At 36.0% G+C, this 21148-nt stretch overlaps 1 protein-coding gene across 1 annotated transcript in view; it reads right to left on the bottom strand.

Annotated features, from left to right (window-relative positions):
• The window catches only part of Maf1 (repressor of RNA polymerase III transcription Maf1), an 83454-nt gene that overhangs the window by 9674 nt on the left and 52632 nt on the right, over window positions 1-21148 (bottom strand). Inside the window, exons 2-5 of the mRNA XM_081759732.1 lie at window positions 17246-17395; window positions 12230-12386; window positions 11091-11215; window positions 8786-8905 (exon numbers count right to left, since the gene is read on the bottom strand). Of these exons, the coding sequence (XP_081615858.1) occupies window positions 8786-8905; window positions 11091-11215; window positions 12230-12386; window positions 17246-17395 (552 nt within the window). The remainder of the gene's footprint in view (window positions 1-8785; window positions 8906-11090; window positions 11216-12229; window positions 12387-17245; window positions 17396-21148) is intronic.

A 21148-nucleotide genomic window follows, 5' to 3' on the forward strand; every position in this document is an offset into this window, starting at 1 on the left:
GTCTTGTCGTCATAGGATTCGAAAGGGTTACTATGGAAATTAAGTGCTGCTATTACTGATAAATCAAATTTTGTGCATACACCTCAAAGTTATTATCCTACCAGAAACTTCCCGTTGTGTAACACTCAAAGTTTTTTTATCGATCACAAGTTGCTTTAAACATTTTAAAAGTGTTTGAAGAATATGTTTTTAAAGTATATATATTTTACAGAAACTATATATATATATATATATGTATAGTTTCTGTAAAAAATATCCTTGGCTTCCTGAAAGCATTGAACGAATTATGTGGTTTTTAGCACTGACCTGAACACTTGTGTATGAAACTAAACAACACTTTCATTTTCATAGTCACTGCGAGCAAAAAGAAATGAAATGAAATCTTTGAGTTTTACGTCCCACGGTTATGCCGGTTAGGCTAAAGGAGACGGTGATGATGAGTAATGAATGAAATGGTGGAATGAAGAAAGTGGGAGGAAACGGGAGAACCCCGAGAAAACCCACGCACACGGTGCTTGTCCACCACAAAGTTCACTTGGCGGGGGCTGGGATCGAACCCGGAACCCCTAGCACCAGAGGTGAACGCTCTACCACTGAGCCACCGCGGCCCCCTGCGAGCAAAAGGAGTCTACAAGTCATGAATAAAATATTTGGTCTCCTCTTCGTTTACGTTTGTATTTGCAGCGGCGATTGTTTTATTTATTTATTTATTTATTTTTTTTTTCGTTATTACACCGTGCTTCGTCATGACAGTTTAGCTGCATTGCAACGACAATAAGCTGTTAAGAATGGTTTATCAGATGAACAACGACAACGAATCATATCAAACACTTCCGGAGGTGCCAATGCAGTATTTGATAGCAGTAGCACAAGAACCAAGAGATTTCGAGCATCTTCACGTTTCCAGCCATACAAAGGGGGCTCAAACTTGGGAGGCTAAAATTCACAATCCCATATGACAGTTTGAATGTGTGCTCTACGTACATTTAACTCGAACACTCCCGTTGTAAATGAGAGACTTTTCAAATCAGGAGATGACGTAGCCTTTCGCCTTGATATCTTTGCCATCCACGCATCGACTAGTACATCAGATATATTTTCTCTCCTTTTGCTTTCGTAGAAACAAACATGAAATACTACAGGCTTTGTTACAATTAAGCAGCTAATGTTTGATACTAATTGTCTTTTAGAACATCACCGATATTTGCATGAAATTTTCGTAGTAGTTTGAGTTTGATACCGCAGTGCACTCCGTTTTCGATGCCAAAACACTGGGCAACCCACCCTGAGAGAGCATGTGCTCCTGGAAGATCTGGAAGAAATGCCTTATCTTATTCTACGCTTGCACCAACATCGATAACGGTCCTGATAGTCCCACTGCTTTCTATAGTTAACACTCGCGACAGTTTAAGCGTGAGAAGGAAGTACATGAGAAGTATGAAAACATCGGCATTGTCGCACGTAACTGTGATACTCTTCACTCCCTTTTGGGCAATCTTCACTACTTGCTGCACTATGATCACACCTGCTTCTTCGTATGTTGTTCGCAAATCAGTTCTGTGTGCTATCTCTTTGGAGTGGGGTCCTTTCCAGTTATGACCAATTTATAGTCCAGATTTCTGATATGAACATCAGTTAGAAATTGCTAGATAATTAACTCTGTCAGTTGTATCTTGTTTTCAGCGACAGTAAGTACATATTCCGGGATGAAAAAGATGTTCCCAAACTCGGCTTTTGCCTCCTGCTACCAAATTGGACATCTGGGGCCAATCGTGTGTCAGTCTTAATGCTGTAGTTGCAGTATCTGTCGAATACCAAATACACATTAGAGAACCTTGTATTCTGAAACACGTATTCACATACGTAACTGGAATAGCCATGAACAGTTCCATTGTTCGGACAGTCTACTACCCACAGCATAGCACTTCCATCAATCACTGTATCTTCTGGTCTGAGGATTACTCTTGCAGATGCATCAACTTTTAGCTGATTCATCATGAGTGATTTCGCCTTTGTTATTCTCATGTCCCGGTAGTCATCAAACATGGCAATTGGTACCGGGGCAAGTTCATGTTTAAGGACAGGTTGAAAATTGATGTCTCTTGGCCCTTGTAATCCAGGAACACGAAGAGCAGATCAACGTGGCATCACATACATCTGTAGTTCCAACGCATATGGACTTCCTGTTAATAGTCATCGTTATAAATTTCTTTGGCATGGAGAAACCTGCCTGCCAAGAAGCTGAATATTTAACCATTTGATCCATTCCAATATTCAACGCATTGTGAACATTCACTTTTTCTGACGCGATTCTGCCAGTGGCTATGTTGGTAAGAGATTGGGAATGGTCCTTCGTGTCAAACGGATCAATACACGTTTCTAGGTTACTCCTGATTTTCTCTTTGTCAATACTATCTGCTCGAATCCTTGCTGGTTTCTCTTCTTTGTGAGTAGTGACTTCATCACTGTGACTGTCGTTGGTCAAGTCGGATAGATCTTGCAAAATACGACTAAAAATGCGCATGCTGTATGCCCACGTCTTCATACTTTCTGGTTTCATTGTCAGTTCGATGATTCCATGGGATCCTTTACCGTATCTCGTAAATGTCGTTTCGATATACATGTCAGACCAGATGCCGTTCCACTTCCCTTCCTTGTGGTGTATGACGTGCTCCCTTTCCATGAATTTCTTTAGTACATCACCATGATATTTTTGCATTGACTAAAAATAATACAAACGGTACCCTGTATATTTGTGATGACCAGCAGAAAAGAAATACGGCAGCATTTGCTTTACTGCCCACAGCTGTAGTGGCCATTCACTTTCACGTTCAGCTCTCACAAACACCATCATAATAAAAAAAGAAGGTTTTACTAAATTTTCCCCACCATAGTTTGGATGTAGAGCTGCTTGATGCTTTTTTTAAAATATAAGCTCTTCCTTTGAATTTACCGCAAGAAAAATAGGCCCCTAAACTTCTTCAACAACCAATTGAAGAGCTTTGAAATTCTATGGGAACATATAACCAGATAGCATTTTTGGAACACTTCCAAATGCTGCTTTCAAAATATAACCAAGATAATTTCATGTCATCAGACATCCAACGCAACCAATAAAGATGATTAGTCTGTGCATTCCCCCAAGTTTTGGAATGAAAGTTGAAAACCGTTTGGGGTAAAACCAGCTGATGTGCACAGCCAACTTGTACAGTTGCTGGTCGTTTGTGAATATAGTCACATTTTGTCCGCACATATTGGTAAGTCGTATGTCCTCAACCATTGCTGTGAACATGCTATCGAGGTCTGCAGGATCCATGTCTATTAAGGTGGTATATATGGCCCTTGTGGCTGTTAGAGAGTCTTGTCCTTGCTGGCGGCACAATTATGTATTAAATCTAGCAAATTCTAGGGTATCGATAAGTGTGTACTCTAAAATGATTACACTAGTTAACAAATTTAAACTTTTTGTTTGTTACATGAGAAAAATCACCTGATCTTAAAGGAACTTTTTGCGCTGAATTCGAATATGCACTCGGTTTCTCTCCATCACGTACGATTTTCCCGTAACAGAGGGATTTTCGGGAAATTCCCTCAAAAATTTCCCTTTTTCAGATATTTTATTCCCCTAGCTCCTGTCCCCTTACATATAGTAACATAGAAATTATACCTAAGTATACTTTGATTTATATTTAATAAACCCTAAAAGTTTCGTAAAAATCGCTTTGTTCTTTCTAGAGAAATAAATATATTTGTATTATACTGTATGCACTGTTTATTTCACCTGATAGTAATGCTTTCAGATCTCCTGAGTTGGGGTAAAAACGATTTGCTTTATTACTACAAACACAGACATAAAAATGAATATTTACAATAGTCAACAACACACTTGTATTGCTCTCTGTAAATTAGAAACGTGTATAAAAATAGAATGTACTTCCAACGTATATTTTTTTAAACGTACAGTATATGTATATCTTAATACATATATATACAATTCTCCAAGTTTTTTTCGTTTTGTTCATGAAATATGTTGTGATCTCAAGGTAGTTGGTATTTTATTAGGACTGCAGTGCGGTTACACGAAGTACCAATGTTTTTTTATGTTTATGGGATAGCCGAGCTGATGACAAACATTATGAAGTGAAGGAATGGGAACCTAGAGTGAATTACGTACCTGGAGAATGCAACGTCAAATACGCTCCTTTGGTAGATCCTAATAAGATATTACTACCGCCACTTCATATCAAGTTAGGACTTATGAAAAACTTTGTCAAAGCCATGGACACATCTGGTGAAGGTTTCAAGTATTTGCGAGATAAGTTCCCTAACCTGAGTGATGCTAAGATTTCAGCGGGAGTGTTTATTGGTCCCCAAATTAGGAAATTAATGCTTGATGATAGCTTTGACAGCAAGTTAAACAGTGCTGAGCTAGCTGCCTGGACAGCATTTAAGTGTGTTGTGCGCAACTTTCTGGGCAATAACAAAGCTGAGAGTTACACAGAAATCGTACAGGACATGATACAGAAATACAAAGAGTTGGGTTGTAGGATGTCTTTAAAAATCCACTTTTTGCACTCCCACCTCAGCTTCTTTCCTGCTAACCTAGGTGCTCTCAGCGACGAACAGGGGGAAAGATTCCACCAAGATATAATGGCAATGGAGAAAAGGTACCAGGGACGATGGGATCCTTCAATGATGGGGGACTATTGTTGGGGTCTTGTTAGAGAATGCAACATTTCTTATAAAAGAAGGAAGTAGTGTACGTTTTTGTAACCCAATGAAAGTTTCATATATTGTGATAGTTTTGATTGTCTTTTCATGACCTTTTGGTACATTTGTATTATTGTTTATTGTAAATTGTCACACTTGTAAATTATATTGTATTATATTTTATATATGTGTTTGTGGTAATAAAGCAAAACGTTTTACCTCAACTTAAGAGATCTGAAAGCATTACTATAAGGTGCAATAAACAGTACACACAGTATACATACAAACATATTTATTTCTCTAGAAAGAATAAAGCGATTATTACGAAACTTGGAGGGTTTGTTAAATATGAATCAAAGTATACTTAGGTATAATTTCTATGTTAGTATATGCAAGGGGACAAGATCTTGGGGTGTAAAATAAACGAAAAGGGAAATTTTTGAGGGATTTTCCCGAAAATCCCTCTGTTACGGGAAAATCGTACGTGATGGAGAAAAACCGAGTGCATATTCGAATTCAGCGCAAAAAGTTCCTTTAAGAACAGGTATTTCCTTTTATGTAACAAAACCTTTGTTAACTTTTAATTATCTATAGAAATATCTTTTTCTTACTAGCAAATTAATGTTTTCTCGTCTCACGCATATTGTATTTCCTATGGTTAATATATATATTTTTTGGATTTTCTGTATATACATACATTTTACATTATTAAATAAGGACTCAACAACAATGGTAAACTGCTCAAAGTATTCTTTGGCCATTAAAATATAGGAGTAGACACCTATACTTCTATGATAGAACAAGATCTTGGAGAGATATAAATGAAAATAGAAATTCCGTTAATGGCGGTAGCTTTTTGTACATACATAAATTTTACATTATTAAATATGGACTCAACAACAATGATAAACTGCTCAAAATATTCTTTGACCATTAAAACATAGGTATATACACCTATATTCATATGATAGAACAAAAAGTTGAAGAGAGATTAATGAAACTAGAAATTCCGTTAATGGCGGCAGTCATTTCATATTAACGTGTTTTATACTAATTGCCCAAGGGTGTTAGGGCGACACCCTTTCTAATATTACTTGGTAGGGTTAAAAGATTATGGAAACGTGAAAATATTTTATGCGGACGTGAATGCACGGTACACTCAAAATCAGGGGTTTGACGGCCGGACTATCAGTAGAGGCGGGAGAGTGGATTACAGAAAAAAATATTTAACAAAAAGAAACATGACACCATGAAATGTGTTCTAAGTGCCTGCAGATTTTGTTGTACATACTAGAGAGAGAGTTCAGCTAGTACTCAAGTCTGCCCCTTTGTCAGGACACAAGAAGGCGTCCTTTCTTTTGCACAACTGTTTAAATAATGGGTACAGTGCCAAGTTGTGTTTTTTAAATTTTTCTTCCATTCTACACGTTCTGTTTTTTTTTTTTCATGTCTCTAAGCTAAGGCCTGAGCCACAAACATTTAAAAGTAAATCTGTGAAATCTGCTTTTAAAAAGAGCCAGCTAGTACTACTGGCCTTACTTAATGGGTTGGTGATCGAAAGGTTAAGAAAACACACTGTAGAAAAACAAATCGCTTTTTTACATAATATTCTTTGCTCCTCGATGTTCAATAGTTTGAACAGGCGATCTATTGCGTAGACACTTGTCACATTTGAATATGGAATTTCTATTTTTCATTAAGCCTTCGTATTCACTTTTATCACTGTAATATAATTTCTTGTGTAGAAACGTTTCTTACACATACACGTTAAAACCAACTGTTCCCCAAAAATTAGTTTACTGCAGAGATCACACATATGTCCTCCTCCGCAGACACCATATTGAGCATTTAGTAATAATAAATTTTTAAAATATCATTAATCGTTAACTCACTGAAATCTTTAATATTACTAACAACTCTTCTCAATGTCTTCTGAACCATGAGAAATGACACTGATGTTTGTATTGAGACTAGAATTATATTACGTACAACGAACTTCCTACGTTATCTGAAATAATGTCCTTTCTTCATCAGACATTTTACCACTTCTCGAAATATCTTCAAAATTATTTTTTTCTTTCACACACTGATTCATGTCCTAAAGTAGGGCATTTTACACTGATCCACAAAACTTAAGCAACCCGAGAGAAAGTAGGATAAGTGACGTGTGGGGCCCATTAAACACTGGTAGAAGGCATGCGCATAGAAAGAGAAGGCGAGGGCCTGTTATAGCGTGTGCGTAGCACCGTCGCAACCGCAGTGAACAGATTTTACCACAAAGCGTACACGACAGCCCAGTTGTGTCAGAGGCTGCAAACAGTGAGTTCGTGCTTCCTGTGTGTGATATCAAGCGTGAACACCTTGCAATGGCTGGCAGACAAAATTTGAGTGATATAGACCGTGGGCGAATAATTGGGCGATTGGACTAGGCCGATCCCAAGTAGACGTGCTACAGGAATTCTATGTGAACAAAAGTGCTGTGTCAAGGCTGTGGAGTAGCTTCCAAAATGGACATACTGTCAGTAGATGTTATGAAGGAGGTCGTCCGAGGAAGACGTCAGCTACCAATGACCGGTTTCTCACAATTGCTGCCAGACGTGACCGTCAAGCGTCATGCTCTCAACTGGCAAATGATTCGTTTCAGAGGACAAGACAACGTGTTATTCGCGAAACTGTTCGTCGACGGCTCAATACAGCAGGGCTGAATGCCATGAGGCCTGTGCTGTTTGTCCTATTGAAACAGGAGCACAAACGTGCGCGCTACACATGTCAGGTACACTCATGTCCAAAGTTATTGTCCCATGTCTATAAATATGTTGTTGTACGAATATAATTTGATAATGAAATCGCCCGGTATTTCTTATAATATTAGTATGTGTATAATCGGCAAAGACATGTATGTGGCAAATTTCATGTGAAAAGAGCAGTAAATAAGAACAATAAAACGAAAATAAAACTTTCTTGTCCATTTACCAATATTTTGTTTTACTCATTCTAATTTTCGTATTTATAATTCTTTTCCTGTGAAATTTACCACAAATATACATTTTCCGATTATACACATAGTATCAGTATTAAAAATACCGTGCAAAACCATTATCAAATTATATTCTTACAAGAAGACGGCTATAGATATGCAACAATCAATTTGAACATGAGTGTATATGTTGGGTTGCATGGGGGAGGGGGGGATACCAGTGGCGCGCGTTGTGTTCTCCGTGAGATTCGATACAGCCTGCTGTTTGATTCTGGTTGGATATTAGTGTAGAGAAAGCCAGGAACAATATAACCCAAACTTTATTGCTGAACGGCCGTCCTTTGGCGGTGGTTCCATCATGGTGTGGGATGGGATCATGCTGGATGGGAAACCGGACCTCAATATTGTGGAACATGGAACTTTAATGGCACAACGGTATCGGGATGAAATTCTCCATACATATGTGCGCAATTTCAGCGGAGCATTTGGTCCGGACTTCCTGTTTATGGATGACAATGCCGCCCACACCGTGCACACCTGCTGTCCGAATATCTGGAGAGCGAAGACATTACGCGCATTGCGTGGCTTGTATACTCCCCGGATTTGGATCGCATCTAACATGTGTGGGATGCTTTTGGGCGGTGAATAGCGCAGCGCAATTCACCACCGGCATTCTTCTTGAACTGCGAGCTTTCCTCGGAGAGTGGCACCATCTGCCGCAAGACTTCAACACTCTGATTTGCAGCATGAAGGGCAGATGTGCCTGTGTATCTGTTCGTAGTGGTCATACGCCATATTGACTGGCCTATGCTCTCGCACAGTCCAGTTTTACATGCCGAGCTATCGTGGTTCTGAACATTCTGGCCACCCTGTACATCCTAACTGTATTGTTGTCCTTCATTTGTGTTGCATTGTGCATTTGTACCATCTTTCTGTTGATTATATTTGGTGCAGTGATCTTTTTGTTTTACTTTCTGCTACTTTTCTTCAAGTTGCTTAAGTTTTATGGAGCAGTGTATATTATAGATGGGACATAACTTTTGATCACGAGTAATTATTATTACAATAAATGTGAACAAAAAAACGAGTTACACTTACTTTACAGCTCTGCACGTAAAGAATACAATACGCTTCAACTTCTTGTTGTAGAAGAAGTAATTAAAAGACCAGAGACAGCCATCTTCACCAAAGGGATCAGAAGCCAAGTCCGGGTTGTAACTAAATAGAAATAAAGTAGGCGTCATTACAGAAATATTTGCAAAACTTACCTACAAATTGTTACAGAGCACATTATATGTCTTATAAATTACTTATTCAATCATTTTGTTTGTTTCATGAACATCTCTTAATATTATGTACAAATAGTATTAGATAATATCGAAACTATTTCAGAAAGTATTTTGATTTTAAAACGAAAGCCATAGATGCGAAAGCCCAAAAATCTAATTCCTAATCCTAATCCTTGAAATATAAAATAATAGTTTCAAGATACTTCGATGATTCTATCTTGAACACAGCTACTACCTGCTGAGGGAAACTTTCAACTAAAAATTATTGAAAATACGTTGTTGAACCTATCTATCTTGGGATTCATTTTCGTGCCAAGAATCTGGCTTATTGGCACTATAAAAAGTCATAGCGCTTTATACTGGAGAAATTTAGAAAGCAAGATTTTGGGATAAACAATACATCCAATAATAACACTCGGGGCCGCGGTGGCTCAGTGGTGAAGCATTCACCTCTGGCGCATAAAGTCCTTGGTTCGATCCCAGCTCGCGCCAAATGAGCTTTTTGGTGGACAAACACCGTGTGTGTGTTTTCTCGGGATTCTCCCGTTTCCTCTCACTTTCTTCATTCCACCATTTCCTCGATTTCTCATCATCACTGTCTTCTTTAGCCTAGCCGGCATAACGTGGGACGTAAAACTCAAGGTTTTCATTTCATTTTCCAATAATAACATCAAGTTAATCAAATAATACATGGATTTACTTATGATCTGAAAGTTAGCTATAAATCACTATTTAATACTGGACAACAATTTACTACATTTAAAATGTACTTGCTCCGTAAGTTGATCCATACAAGAGTATATGAAGCTAACTCTCAATGTGATGTTTCATATAGTGGATGACCAAACGAAACATCAGTTCCATTTTTAAAGAAAATACGAGATTCAGCGAGTCAGGATTCGGCTGATTTTAGGATGTCAAAAACATTTGGGAATATTCAAACACATCATTAAAATTATGAAGGTAATGCATCAGATAGAAGGAGACGCATGAATGTTACTGCATTATGTCCAAAAAGCTTAAATTGAATTTGGATGAAGGGAATTTACATAAAAATTGAGACGAAGTAATAAATAGTTTCATTTAAAAATTTAGTAACTTTAATTTTTTTTTTTTTATTTTAAAAGTTTAGTAATTTAAGTTTTTATTTTAAAAGTTTACTATGATGTATTCAAGAGCAATTGGACTTGGAGCAATGTGAAGTAGTACACTGACTTGGTTTATATTCTGTTGATTCTTACTGAACATCAAATGTCCACCATTGTTGGTCTTGATACAAACATGATCAACAGCCGAAAATACTTGACCTCAATGGGCACACTGTATTGCCTTCAATTGTCGAAACCTAATATACAGTTAGTGTTTTGGTCAGATTTTCTCATTTGTTACAATAAAATGTCTGATAAAGGCAATGATAAATTGCAGAAACTTCAGTCAGTTTTATTTATTTACTGATAAAGACGAATCTGTGACTTACTCTTTGTATCTCAAGTAAACCATTTCAGATTTAAATTAAAAAGTCCATATGAGAAAAATACTTTAGTGGTAATTAAGCTCGGAATACTACTGACAATCGATGGTTAAATGTTGTATTAATTTAAAAAATAAATAAATAAATATTGAATGTTTTAGTGAAATCAAAGCTAAATGTTATCTTTCAATATAATTTTTTTTTATTACACTGGTTAGCTACAGGAACATGTTTCCATCATTCCCAAATTTCTTTTGTAATTTGAGTTTTCTTTTTTTTTTTTTTTATACACTACAGCGAAAAATGTTATTTTCTCTCAATTTTGTCTCACATTTTGAAAAGCATTTAATATTGAGAATACTTTTGGGAAGAATTTTGCCTAATATTATACACAATGTTAAGAAAAAAAGAAAGAAAGAAAGAAAAAAAGAAAAATGATAATGAAAAATCTATTTCTTTGAATCACCCTTGCCTGCCTACACCTACACGTGTATGTGTGTGTATATACCAGCGTTTGTTTCTCTTTACTCAATGTATGGTAGTTTTCAAATTTGATAACTACGTCGTATTTACACAGTATAGCTATTTAACGAGTTAGCAGGTATCACATTTTAAACCTACTAGACAGTCAGAGTTAAATTACCTGTAGATATCGCATTCTGCCAATGAAATCTCGTCATCAACAGCCGACCATACTTGACCTCGAAGGGCACGGTATTGTTCGCCTGCTGTAGCACTTAGATTGCTGTCTACTGCATTCATAACCCACTGCAAAGAATAACGATTATTTCAATTACGCAATGCACTTAAAAAAAAATGAATAAGTATCTTACAATTTAAACATAACAGTGTTAGCGAACACTTTGGTAATTATTATTATTTACTGTACATTCAACACTTTTATACTTTATTTCAGTAGTATTTCTCTACAATTTAAATTTTGTGAAAAAAAAAAAGATGATAAATCTGAATTTACATCCTTCCCACTACCTTCAAGTAAACTGACTGACTGACACTAATATGGACAGCTGCGAGGCTATTTGAAGGGTAAGGGGGAAAAACAAGGAATGTCCATGTATGTGCTTTTTCGGGTGCTTTGCTCTATCTGTTGGTAACTCTTGGTTCTATTTGACTGTATATGCCATGCATGCGTAGATGTAGAAATGTCCATATAAAATGGCAAAAGATTTAACTAACCCTATTCTTCTTACGCGGTTTGCAATATTAAAACGCCGTTTTCTCGAAAATGCAGTTTTGTGACATTCCTTCTTTTTTCCCCTTCCCCTTCATTTGTTCTCGTTACGTAAACGCCAATGGACGATACATCCCACTCATTAAACCCAAAACAAAAACAATGATTAAAAGTTTTAAAAAAGTATAAACTCATGCTACAGGCTCAATAAAATAATAAAATAACACAACAAACTATATATATAAAATAAATAAATAAATAAAACGGAGGTTGCCAGAAGCAAAGAGAATAAATAAAACAGAAAACACATAACAAGACAAATTACTAAAAAACCAGAAATAATAAAGGCACACCAATTCTAAAATGTATTTATTTCAATCTTACAAATAAAAAAGCAAAGAAATAAGTTATCCTCAAGAGCTGACTAATGCATGAGCCAGTCCTAAACATTCTCTAAGTTCGGATATTCCACAAAGTGACGAATACGCAGCGGGGCGATACACTTTTTCGTAATATAACCATAATTCAGAAACACGACGTTACTTTAGTATAAAATATAAACAAATTTGTATACAAACAAATCTACAAACCTGTAAACTTGGCTCCTTGCTGAATTCATGGCTTTTTGCGTTTGAGAAATCATAGTCTGGATGAAAAGCAGCATTTAACGTTGCAATGAGGTAAAACAGGGTCTTTCGACTAATTGTATCACATAAAGGTCCATCCTCATCCCCTGAAATACTGCGACTAAAACGAGCAAAAAGACGAAATGTTAATTACTAAATGTAATCTTATGTTAGTTGCTCAAATAGAGCAAAGTGCAATCACGAAAAATATAATTCAACGAATATATCCCTCTACTAATCTTTGGAAATACCTGTAAGATGAGTCGGTTTATATTTTGACAACTTCTGATTAATGAAGTTATTGTTATAAAGTTGTTCTTTAATTCAAAATATTAACATGTGTGATTTCTCCTTACTTAAAATCGGTTATCAACACGATATCCCATCCACAACTGTAGCATAACCAAAACTCATTTTATGGGAAGAAAACCCTTTTTTTTTTCTTTTCATTGTGATTTAACTATTACCTCAGCCTGAGAGCAGTAGCGGCGCATATTAAAGTGTTAAAGTGGAAAATGTTTTATAAGATGTATCAACTGCAAGACGAAGAAGAAAAAACTACTAATCTCTGGTTAATTATTATCTTATTTTCTTTATGCCAATCGACGTGTTTTAAAGAATTAAACCCTAAGGATTACTGGTTAATTTTATGTTATATCTTATTGACGATAGATAGTATGTATTGGCTAGTGTTATACTGAAATATTTGATAGGGATATATTTTAGTATTGGTTTGATGCAGACGTTCGCTCCGTTTTTATGGCAAAACTTGAACGAACAATTGTTTTTTTAACACATAGGATTTATCAATAAAATATGTGAGGTTCTCTTCGGTTTCTCCATCTCCCTAGTAGATGCACAATTCCACACTCAAAGAAATTCTGAAGTTTTCTGGTGAAAACTAATTATTGTAACTTTTCGGGTCTTCCAAGGGAATACACTTTTTATCACTTAAGAAATAAAAGTAAAGGGTAGTTGGAAGGCGCAAGGTGGAGGGAGTACGGTTAGTGGACCAAAAATGCCATTCACGATATAATAGTTTGTATCGGGTGGCCAAAGACATGTGTGGTCTAGCATTCTCATGATGAAACGCAACACCCTTTCTGTTGGCTAATTCAGGGCGCCTCTAGTCGATTTCTCGCTTTAATTCACTGAGTTGTGAACATATTTCTCCGAAATAATGGTATGGTTTTCAGGTAACAGATCATAATAAACGGTTTCCTTCTAGTCCGACAAAAAAGTATAGCCTTCTTCGGTTATGAACTCGCTTTTGTACTGGTTGAAGGAGCATTCTCCGCTTACACCATTATTACCTGTAACAACCCGCTTCAAAAATGTTTCAATAGAGTATCACAACAGAAATTTGGTCTATCAAACGTTTCTCTGTAAGCTCATGTGGCACTCATACATCAGCCTTGCTAACCATTCCAAGTTGACGTAATCATCTTGACAGTGTTGATTAGTTGATTCCATGAATTTCTCTGATCTCTCGAATTGTTCTATGCTGATCACTTTCAAATAGAGCAAATATTTCGACGTAATCAGCTTCGGCCGGTCGTACTGAATGTGGTGCATCACTAACATTAAAATTGTTTTCACGAAACTTTTTGAACCATTTACAGTACGTAGAGTCACCAATGACACCCTCATAATATACGGCACATATCTTCTTTTGCATCTGTGACGTATTCTTGCCTTTCCGAATAATAATAATAAAGCATGATATTTCGAACGTGCTCCTTATTTTCTGCCATTATTCATTCTACATAAAATTTAAACACAACCAAATCAGACAATTGTTTCCTCGAGTACTCATGGAAGTTCCTTCTGTCACACAACAGTAACACCTTACACATGAAGTAGTAAACACTTCAGTTTTACGTTTCAATACCATCTAGCGCCAAAAACTAGAACTTTCGCATCAAACCAATATGCGTGGTTTGACTTGCACTTTACTGGTAGCGTGGTTTTGGTTCAATTTTAATTTTAACAACGGCTTTGTTGATTTTCTCGAATACGAGGATTTTCCCCTCAATCATATAATCTTATTTAGATCTATGAGATCCATCGATTAATATTAAGTGGTCTAAAAGATATTGAACTTTTTGCGCACGAGATGGCGTTAGTGTCCCAAATCTCAGGGCACATGAGTCATAGCGGGAACAAACAGCATTTGACAGCTGCTAATTGAAGCTCGTAGATGTGCAACAAGTGTTGGAACATTTATAATCACACATAAGATGATATACCGTGAAGATGGAGTATACTTTCAGCAAAACTGCGCTAGTTTACAATTTTATTTTAATAAAGGAGTAAATACTGCACAGGCCCGTAAGAAATTTGTGTTATCAAAAGCACTAGCCAAAAGATGGTTCAGTCGCTTTCCTTATGAAAATTCCGATGTTTAAGACGCTCCCTGCTGTGGGTGACCAATCACTGCAAAAGTGGATGATACTTTGGCAAAAATCTTGCAACACCGCATATAAGCATGTAAGAGTTAGGACATCGCCAAGGACCATCAAGGTGTTAAACCATTTGGAGAATGCTGGCCACATGATCTGACTGAAAAACTACTACTCGATCGAATTTCTATCTACGAATCTCATGCAACGTAACGAATTCGATCCATTTCTGTAGTGGTTAATCACGAGAGAAGAAAAATGGATAACCTACGACAACAGTATGTGAAAAAGATCGCGTTCGAAGCGAGAAAAGAAGCTCCACAGTCTGTGGCAAAGTCCACACTGACGTCCAGGAAGATTATGCTGTGTTTGGTGGGATTGGAAGGGCATCATGTACCACGAGATACTACTGCCGGGCTGAACGTTAAGCTCAGACCTGTACTGTTGACAATTAGCAGATTATTCAGAAGAAACGGCCTGAACTACCCAACAGAAAGGGTGTCGTTTGTCATGCTGACAACGCCAGATCACATACATCTTAACGACCCGTCGGAAATTCAGAATGTCTGAGAAGTTTTAATACATACATCATGTGGCCCAGTTCTGATACTGTACGACTATCATTTGTTTTGGTCTCTGCAGAATTCCTGAATTGATTAAGTTAATTTCAAGAAAGATCTATGAAAACCACGTATAACAATTTTTTTACTACAAACCACAGAAGTTCTTCAACGGCGGAATTATAGTGTTCCCGAAGAAGAAAGAAAGAAGAAAAAAAAGAAAGGTCATGGAGAGAACAAGATGGTGCAAATGTGGCATCATAATGTTATTTTCAAATCACAGTAAACGTGATCTCATTTTTGATCTCCAAAGACTCAATACTTTTTAGTCAACCTGACATATGTCTAATCTATCCTGAATACTGCTGTCATATTCACAGTAGTTCTTCGAATTTTGGGACGATCCAGGATAAGTGTTTTTAGCTCTCCAGAATTTTAATTTGTCTACTGCTGGAAAAGCAAGGCATTCTTGGCACTTTCTACACCATAAATACGAATGGACTAGCAGTTTATAGGAAAATTACATTTTTTTTTTTTTTAAATCTCTATTTCATTTTACATACGATATTCAGGCATGTTAAGTTCTACGCTTTACTTCAAAAACACAATTAAGGTAAAATTTCTAGATATATACGTGATTAAATTCGATAAATATATTTATGCATCTGGCATCTTTTGATTAGTTAACTTTTTAATGCCTTCAACAATCACTGGATCCAATCTGATAAAATAAATTTCTGAACGAATCTACAAGTAAAGTTGCAAGCCTTAAACTATGTAATTTGTCTTTAATTTATAGAAGAAATCAATAACACAAAAATCAATCTATCTATTCAAGGATTATTCAAAGCAGAAAATATATTATTTAGAATGTTTGCTGCTAGATGCTATGGGATAGTAACTAAAATAAGAACGTTCTTACTTACCTTCGAATTATGATGGTTCACTTAGAAAGTTGCAGTGTACTCTGCTGCTTTCCTCAGTGCTGGACGCATAATTTGTCTTCTCCTTTCCTGTGTAAGTGTTAAGAAAAAAGGGAAAATCCTAATTCCACAGGAAAGGACGAAATCAACTACGCGTCCATTTTACAATTTAAAATGCTACTAGCTGAACCTGCGCTCTCTACACAGCGCATCATTCACATATGAGCATGAATCTCCTTGTCATTCCTCACAGCACAAGTAAAAGACGTCTTGATAAAAATAGGCAAGGAATACCATAAAAAGGATTTTGTTCAATATCTCACACCTTTTGCAAGGTTAAGCCCACTTCTGGTTGGAGTTTCTAATTCACGTGTGATCAGTGTTTCCTTTCTTCTTGCATGCAGTATGTAATAAGCAAATACATTAAATACAAAAGTAATTATAATGTTAGTGATATATGGTGTTCATTGCGCAAAACACCCCAAACATTAAAGATTTACCTTTTGACCGGAGAAATGGTTATCCTTCGTTTTTCATTATAATTTGGTCATGAAACAACCGCCTGAGAGATATGCAACCAATATATACAAATATGTGATGCTGGAATGTGTAACTCGTAGGATATGATACTCTACTTCTTTAAAATTTCAACACTCCAGTGTACCCCTAAAAAAGCAATAAAGAAATAATGGCCATGTTTTTTAAATATTCAATTAGAACTGGACAATCTACACAAGTTTGGAATAGACCAGCGAAAACAGCACGTGTAGTTTTCGAGATCTCATTGTCGAAAGGACTGGGGACAAACATAAACTTTTCTTTGGAAACAAACATATAAACCTAGCATTTTAATATATAGATTGAAAAAATGGCAGAGTACACTGAAATTGTCTAAGTGAATTACCATAATTCGAGATTCAAGGTAAGAACGTTCTTATACTCGGTACAATTCATATTTTTGGACGTGCTATACAAGGGCCCGACAAAGTCCATCACCCTACCCGACTTCCTTTCTTGTCATAATAAGGTAAAATGATAAGGTGATTCAACATTATTTTATCGCAAAAGACGTGAAAATATAATATTTAATCTTACCTATAATAACTATGTCCAGGTGAGATACCCAAAGCTGTCTGTGGAGGCGAGAGAGCTTGCAGATCATGTGGTGTCATCCCTTGTTCCGAGTTGAATCTTTTGTACAATTGTTTATCATTGCCTGCCATCTTGCAAGAATAGCTTTCAATTCTGAAAATAGACATAGCAAATATGAGTATGAATAAATACACATAAATTCTATAATTTTCAAATCCTAAATAACTGTTCCACTTATAACTTTAAAAACCTTCATATAACAATAAGAAAGCAATACAATATATCTAAAAAAAAATAGTAACTGGTTAAATTAGATTTACACGATTATTTGATACAGTATATAAATAAATCAAAACTCCTAAATTATATTGGAGACTGATGCCATGGCGAATTTGACTCTAATGCAAAAGAAATCAGTGCAGACGTTAATATACACACTTGTTAACAATACAGACTTTACTTGTTAATTATGTTGTTATAGAACAATTAAATCTCTTTCCAAGGACAATAAATAAATTAAAATCACACTTTTCCTTGTATTTCCCTTATCTTCATCATTGGCATACGCCCTAATAAATGCGCAATATTAATTTCCAGTATACCACTGTCCAGTCCTGAACAGCGTTGCCATATTTACAATACGCAAAAACTGTACATAAGACAAGAATGGTTCGTTTTATACTCTGAAGGACCGTATAATATCATTTCTTATGAAGTTGTTTTATTTTATAAACATACGTAACATTTTATAGTATGTTTACTGTTTTACTTTGAAATTATATACGACGAAGTAAAAATGAAATGAAACATTTGTTTAACGTTCCACGAGTATGCTTCTTTAAAGTAAAGGAGACGATGATTAAGGCAAGTGAATGATGATGGAAGAATTGATGGAATGAGAAAGTGGACGAAAACGTGAGTACCCCCCCAAGAAAGCCCACAGACATGATGTTGTCTACCACAAAGTTACTTGGCTACGATAAGCAAGAAAACAATTATTGTAAAATCTAATATTAAAGTTAGTTCGCTAGCATACATATATAAACAAACAAAAGATTTGTCAATCGTTAAAATCGGAGTTATTATCATCCTCGTCGTCATTTTCTTTAAATGTAACTTTGTGCTTTAACTAGGTCCACTATCATATAGCCTCGCTGCTGTAAGAAGCGCTAAGCTAAAATTAACTAATTTACACTACCTGTCATGCGGAACTTATTTTAGGATGGTTTGAAACAGCTGCATGTGGATCATGAAATCGCACATGAGTAAATTTATAACATATGCATTCACAGCTGAGGCAATAAGTTTATAATAATACTATTATTTACTGAACGACGAATGGGAAAATCAGCGCAAAAAAAGCACTGCTACAACGGGTTGAAGCGAGTTGTGGACCAGTAGTCATTGCAAGATAGAAAACATGACCATATATATTTGCTTAAGATATATTTACAAATTTTGAGCAAGAAGTTGAACAATATGCTGTACAAGGTCAAATCACCACATATTTAGCAACAGTGTATGAACAACATACCATGCTGAGTGTTGAAGTACTTGTCGATATATCAATATTGTTCATATCGATATTTCCTTACGAAAACGATACCCGATGAGGACATAAAATGATACTCAAAATCGAACGAAAGGGCTGTGACGTAGCCGGCGATGGCTGTAATAACATATGAGTGTATGTATGTGTGTGAGAGAAAGTTTTACCTTACCTTGTGCAGTACAACACAACAGCAGAATTAACTATTGATTAAATATTCTCACTACGTGCCTTGCGTTATTTTTCATAGCACACGTAAGTCCATTAGATGTACAGTCGCGTTATCCAAGTAAAGTGATTTAAAAAACAAAACAAAACAAAACAAAACAAAAAAAAAAAAAAAAAACTTGCAAATCAAGACACGATTTGGCGATTATTGCGTTTCATATTTGTTCTTAGAATTATCTGGCAATAGGATTTTAGAAGCTTTCATCAACTCAAAACATAACACCAGATTGAGAACTGGACGATATACTACGATAGATCCCATATTTTCAATTTTGGATAAGGATGATTTTGATTTGACAGGTTCATAAGTTTCTCGCAATACTTTTTTTTTTCTTTCTTCTTAAATCACGTACACGTTTAACGATTTCACATTCAGTCACACAATATCGGATTCAGGTTTTTGAAAGACTGAAATTCTCAGCTTTTCTTTTTGTTAGATTGGTACAGCGGTAGCTCAAGCGAATAAGCGCTCAATTATGACGCAGCCATGAGTTCCTTCCCAGGTCGCACCGTACAGACATTAGAGGTTGCTAATAAAATTCGCGTTTTTTTTAATTTTGGAGGGGGGTGTTCCCGTTTCCTGCCAATGCTTTTTTGGGATGTTTCCGTTTCCTTCCAATTTATTCCATCATTTCATCTCATTATCATTAATTTGCATTTCCAATTCTTGTCGATTAGACTATTAAGTACACAATCGTAAAACGTTAAAATTAAATTTTCTCTTATGTCCTCATTTTCAAAATACTCTCCAGTATTAAGTAAAAGCACACAAATACTTCTCCTGAGATAGCATGTAAGATTGACTTTCGAGTGCACCTCTATATACCTGTTCATCTGTATTATATGATGTATGGGAGCGTGTGGGCATTATTTACAGGGTTGCTGGAATTTTCCCCAGCCTAAAAATTCCAGTGAGTTTTATTTTAGGTAAAACCCACAATAACCCACCTCCAAAAATATACTTCAAAACTTGAATTGAAATAATAACCTTAATATAACTACTTTCTTCAGTCGTGGTTCTCAGTACACGCTTAAGTTTCAGAATTGGTTTAAAATATGTATTTATCAAGAAATCATCACCAGAAAAGAAAACCATTGAGAAAAGAAAAATAAAATGTTGGGGAATCAAGCATAACGTACGTTGTTTGCGTTCGATCAAATTCGCTGTAACAGTATTCAACTGTAATCTGGAACAAAAAGCAATGCGACTGCATTCCCTTTTCTTGTAGTACATACTGTACAAATAAATTACAAAATGTCTTTCCCATCTTTCAGTTCATTAAGGAAACGCTTCACTTAGAAAAGGAAATTACTAAAGATATACATCTATCTTCTCAACATAACGGCAATCAGTTTGGGAAAATACCGAATTCTTCTTATATATCTGATAAAGTATGTGACATATAGTACAATAATGCACCAATTCTTCCATCATCATTCACTTGCCTTGACTTGATCATTCGTCTACCTTATTTAAAGGGCATTATCGTGGGACGTTAAACTGAAGGATTTAATTTTTACTTTATCATATATAATTTCACATAAACTACGAAATATCTGCTTTCGGTTTGTGGTCTATCATGTTAACTGTTTTCGGTTTGTGAAATATCTGCATGCTAATGCGCATCTTAATGAAATTTTCATGCAGAAATTAAATCGATAAAATTTATGGAAATGAGAATACGTACACATTAAAGAACGCCGTGAGACATATCGATATATTAACATTACGTAGTCTTATGCTGAAGTAAACTCTAGAAGCACTAAACCGTAGCCAAGAATGATTTTATGTAGTGTTACAGTTACATTTATCACTAGAGAAGTTAGAGTAAACCAGAGATGACATTACAATTTAGCAATCATGGCTCACTGTGAGGGTCTGTGACTCGAACTACTTTCTTCAATGAGGCTAACGCACGCTCAGGCAGGTACTCGCTCGAGCTCGCTATATTCAGGCTCGCACTCGCTACACGCTTGGGCTCCCTATCCTCAATTGAGGAAGGCATTCGGTCGTGCTCACATCGTTAGCCTCGTTTCCAAAGGGGACAAAAACGGACAACTGGGATAATAGACTGTTTAGGGGATGTTTTGAGATTTCATGACATGCCTTTTTTTCTTTATTATTAGAC

Source organism: Thermobia domestica, chromosome 1, assembly GCF_964235325.1.
Source record: "Thermobia domestica chromosome 1, izTheDome1.hap1.1, whole genome shotgun sequence".
NCBI lineage: Eukaryota > Metazoa > Arthropoda > Insecta > Zygentoma > Lepismatidae > Thermobia > Thermobia domestica.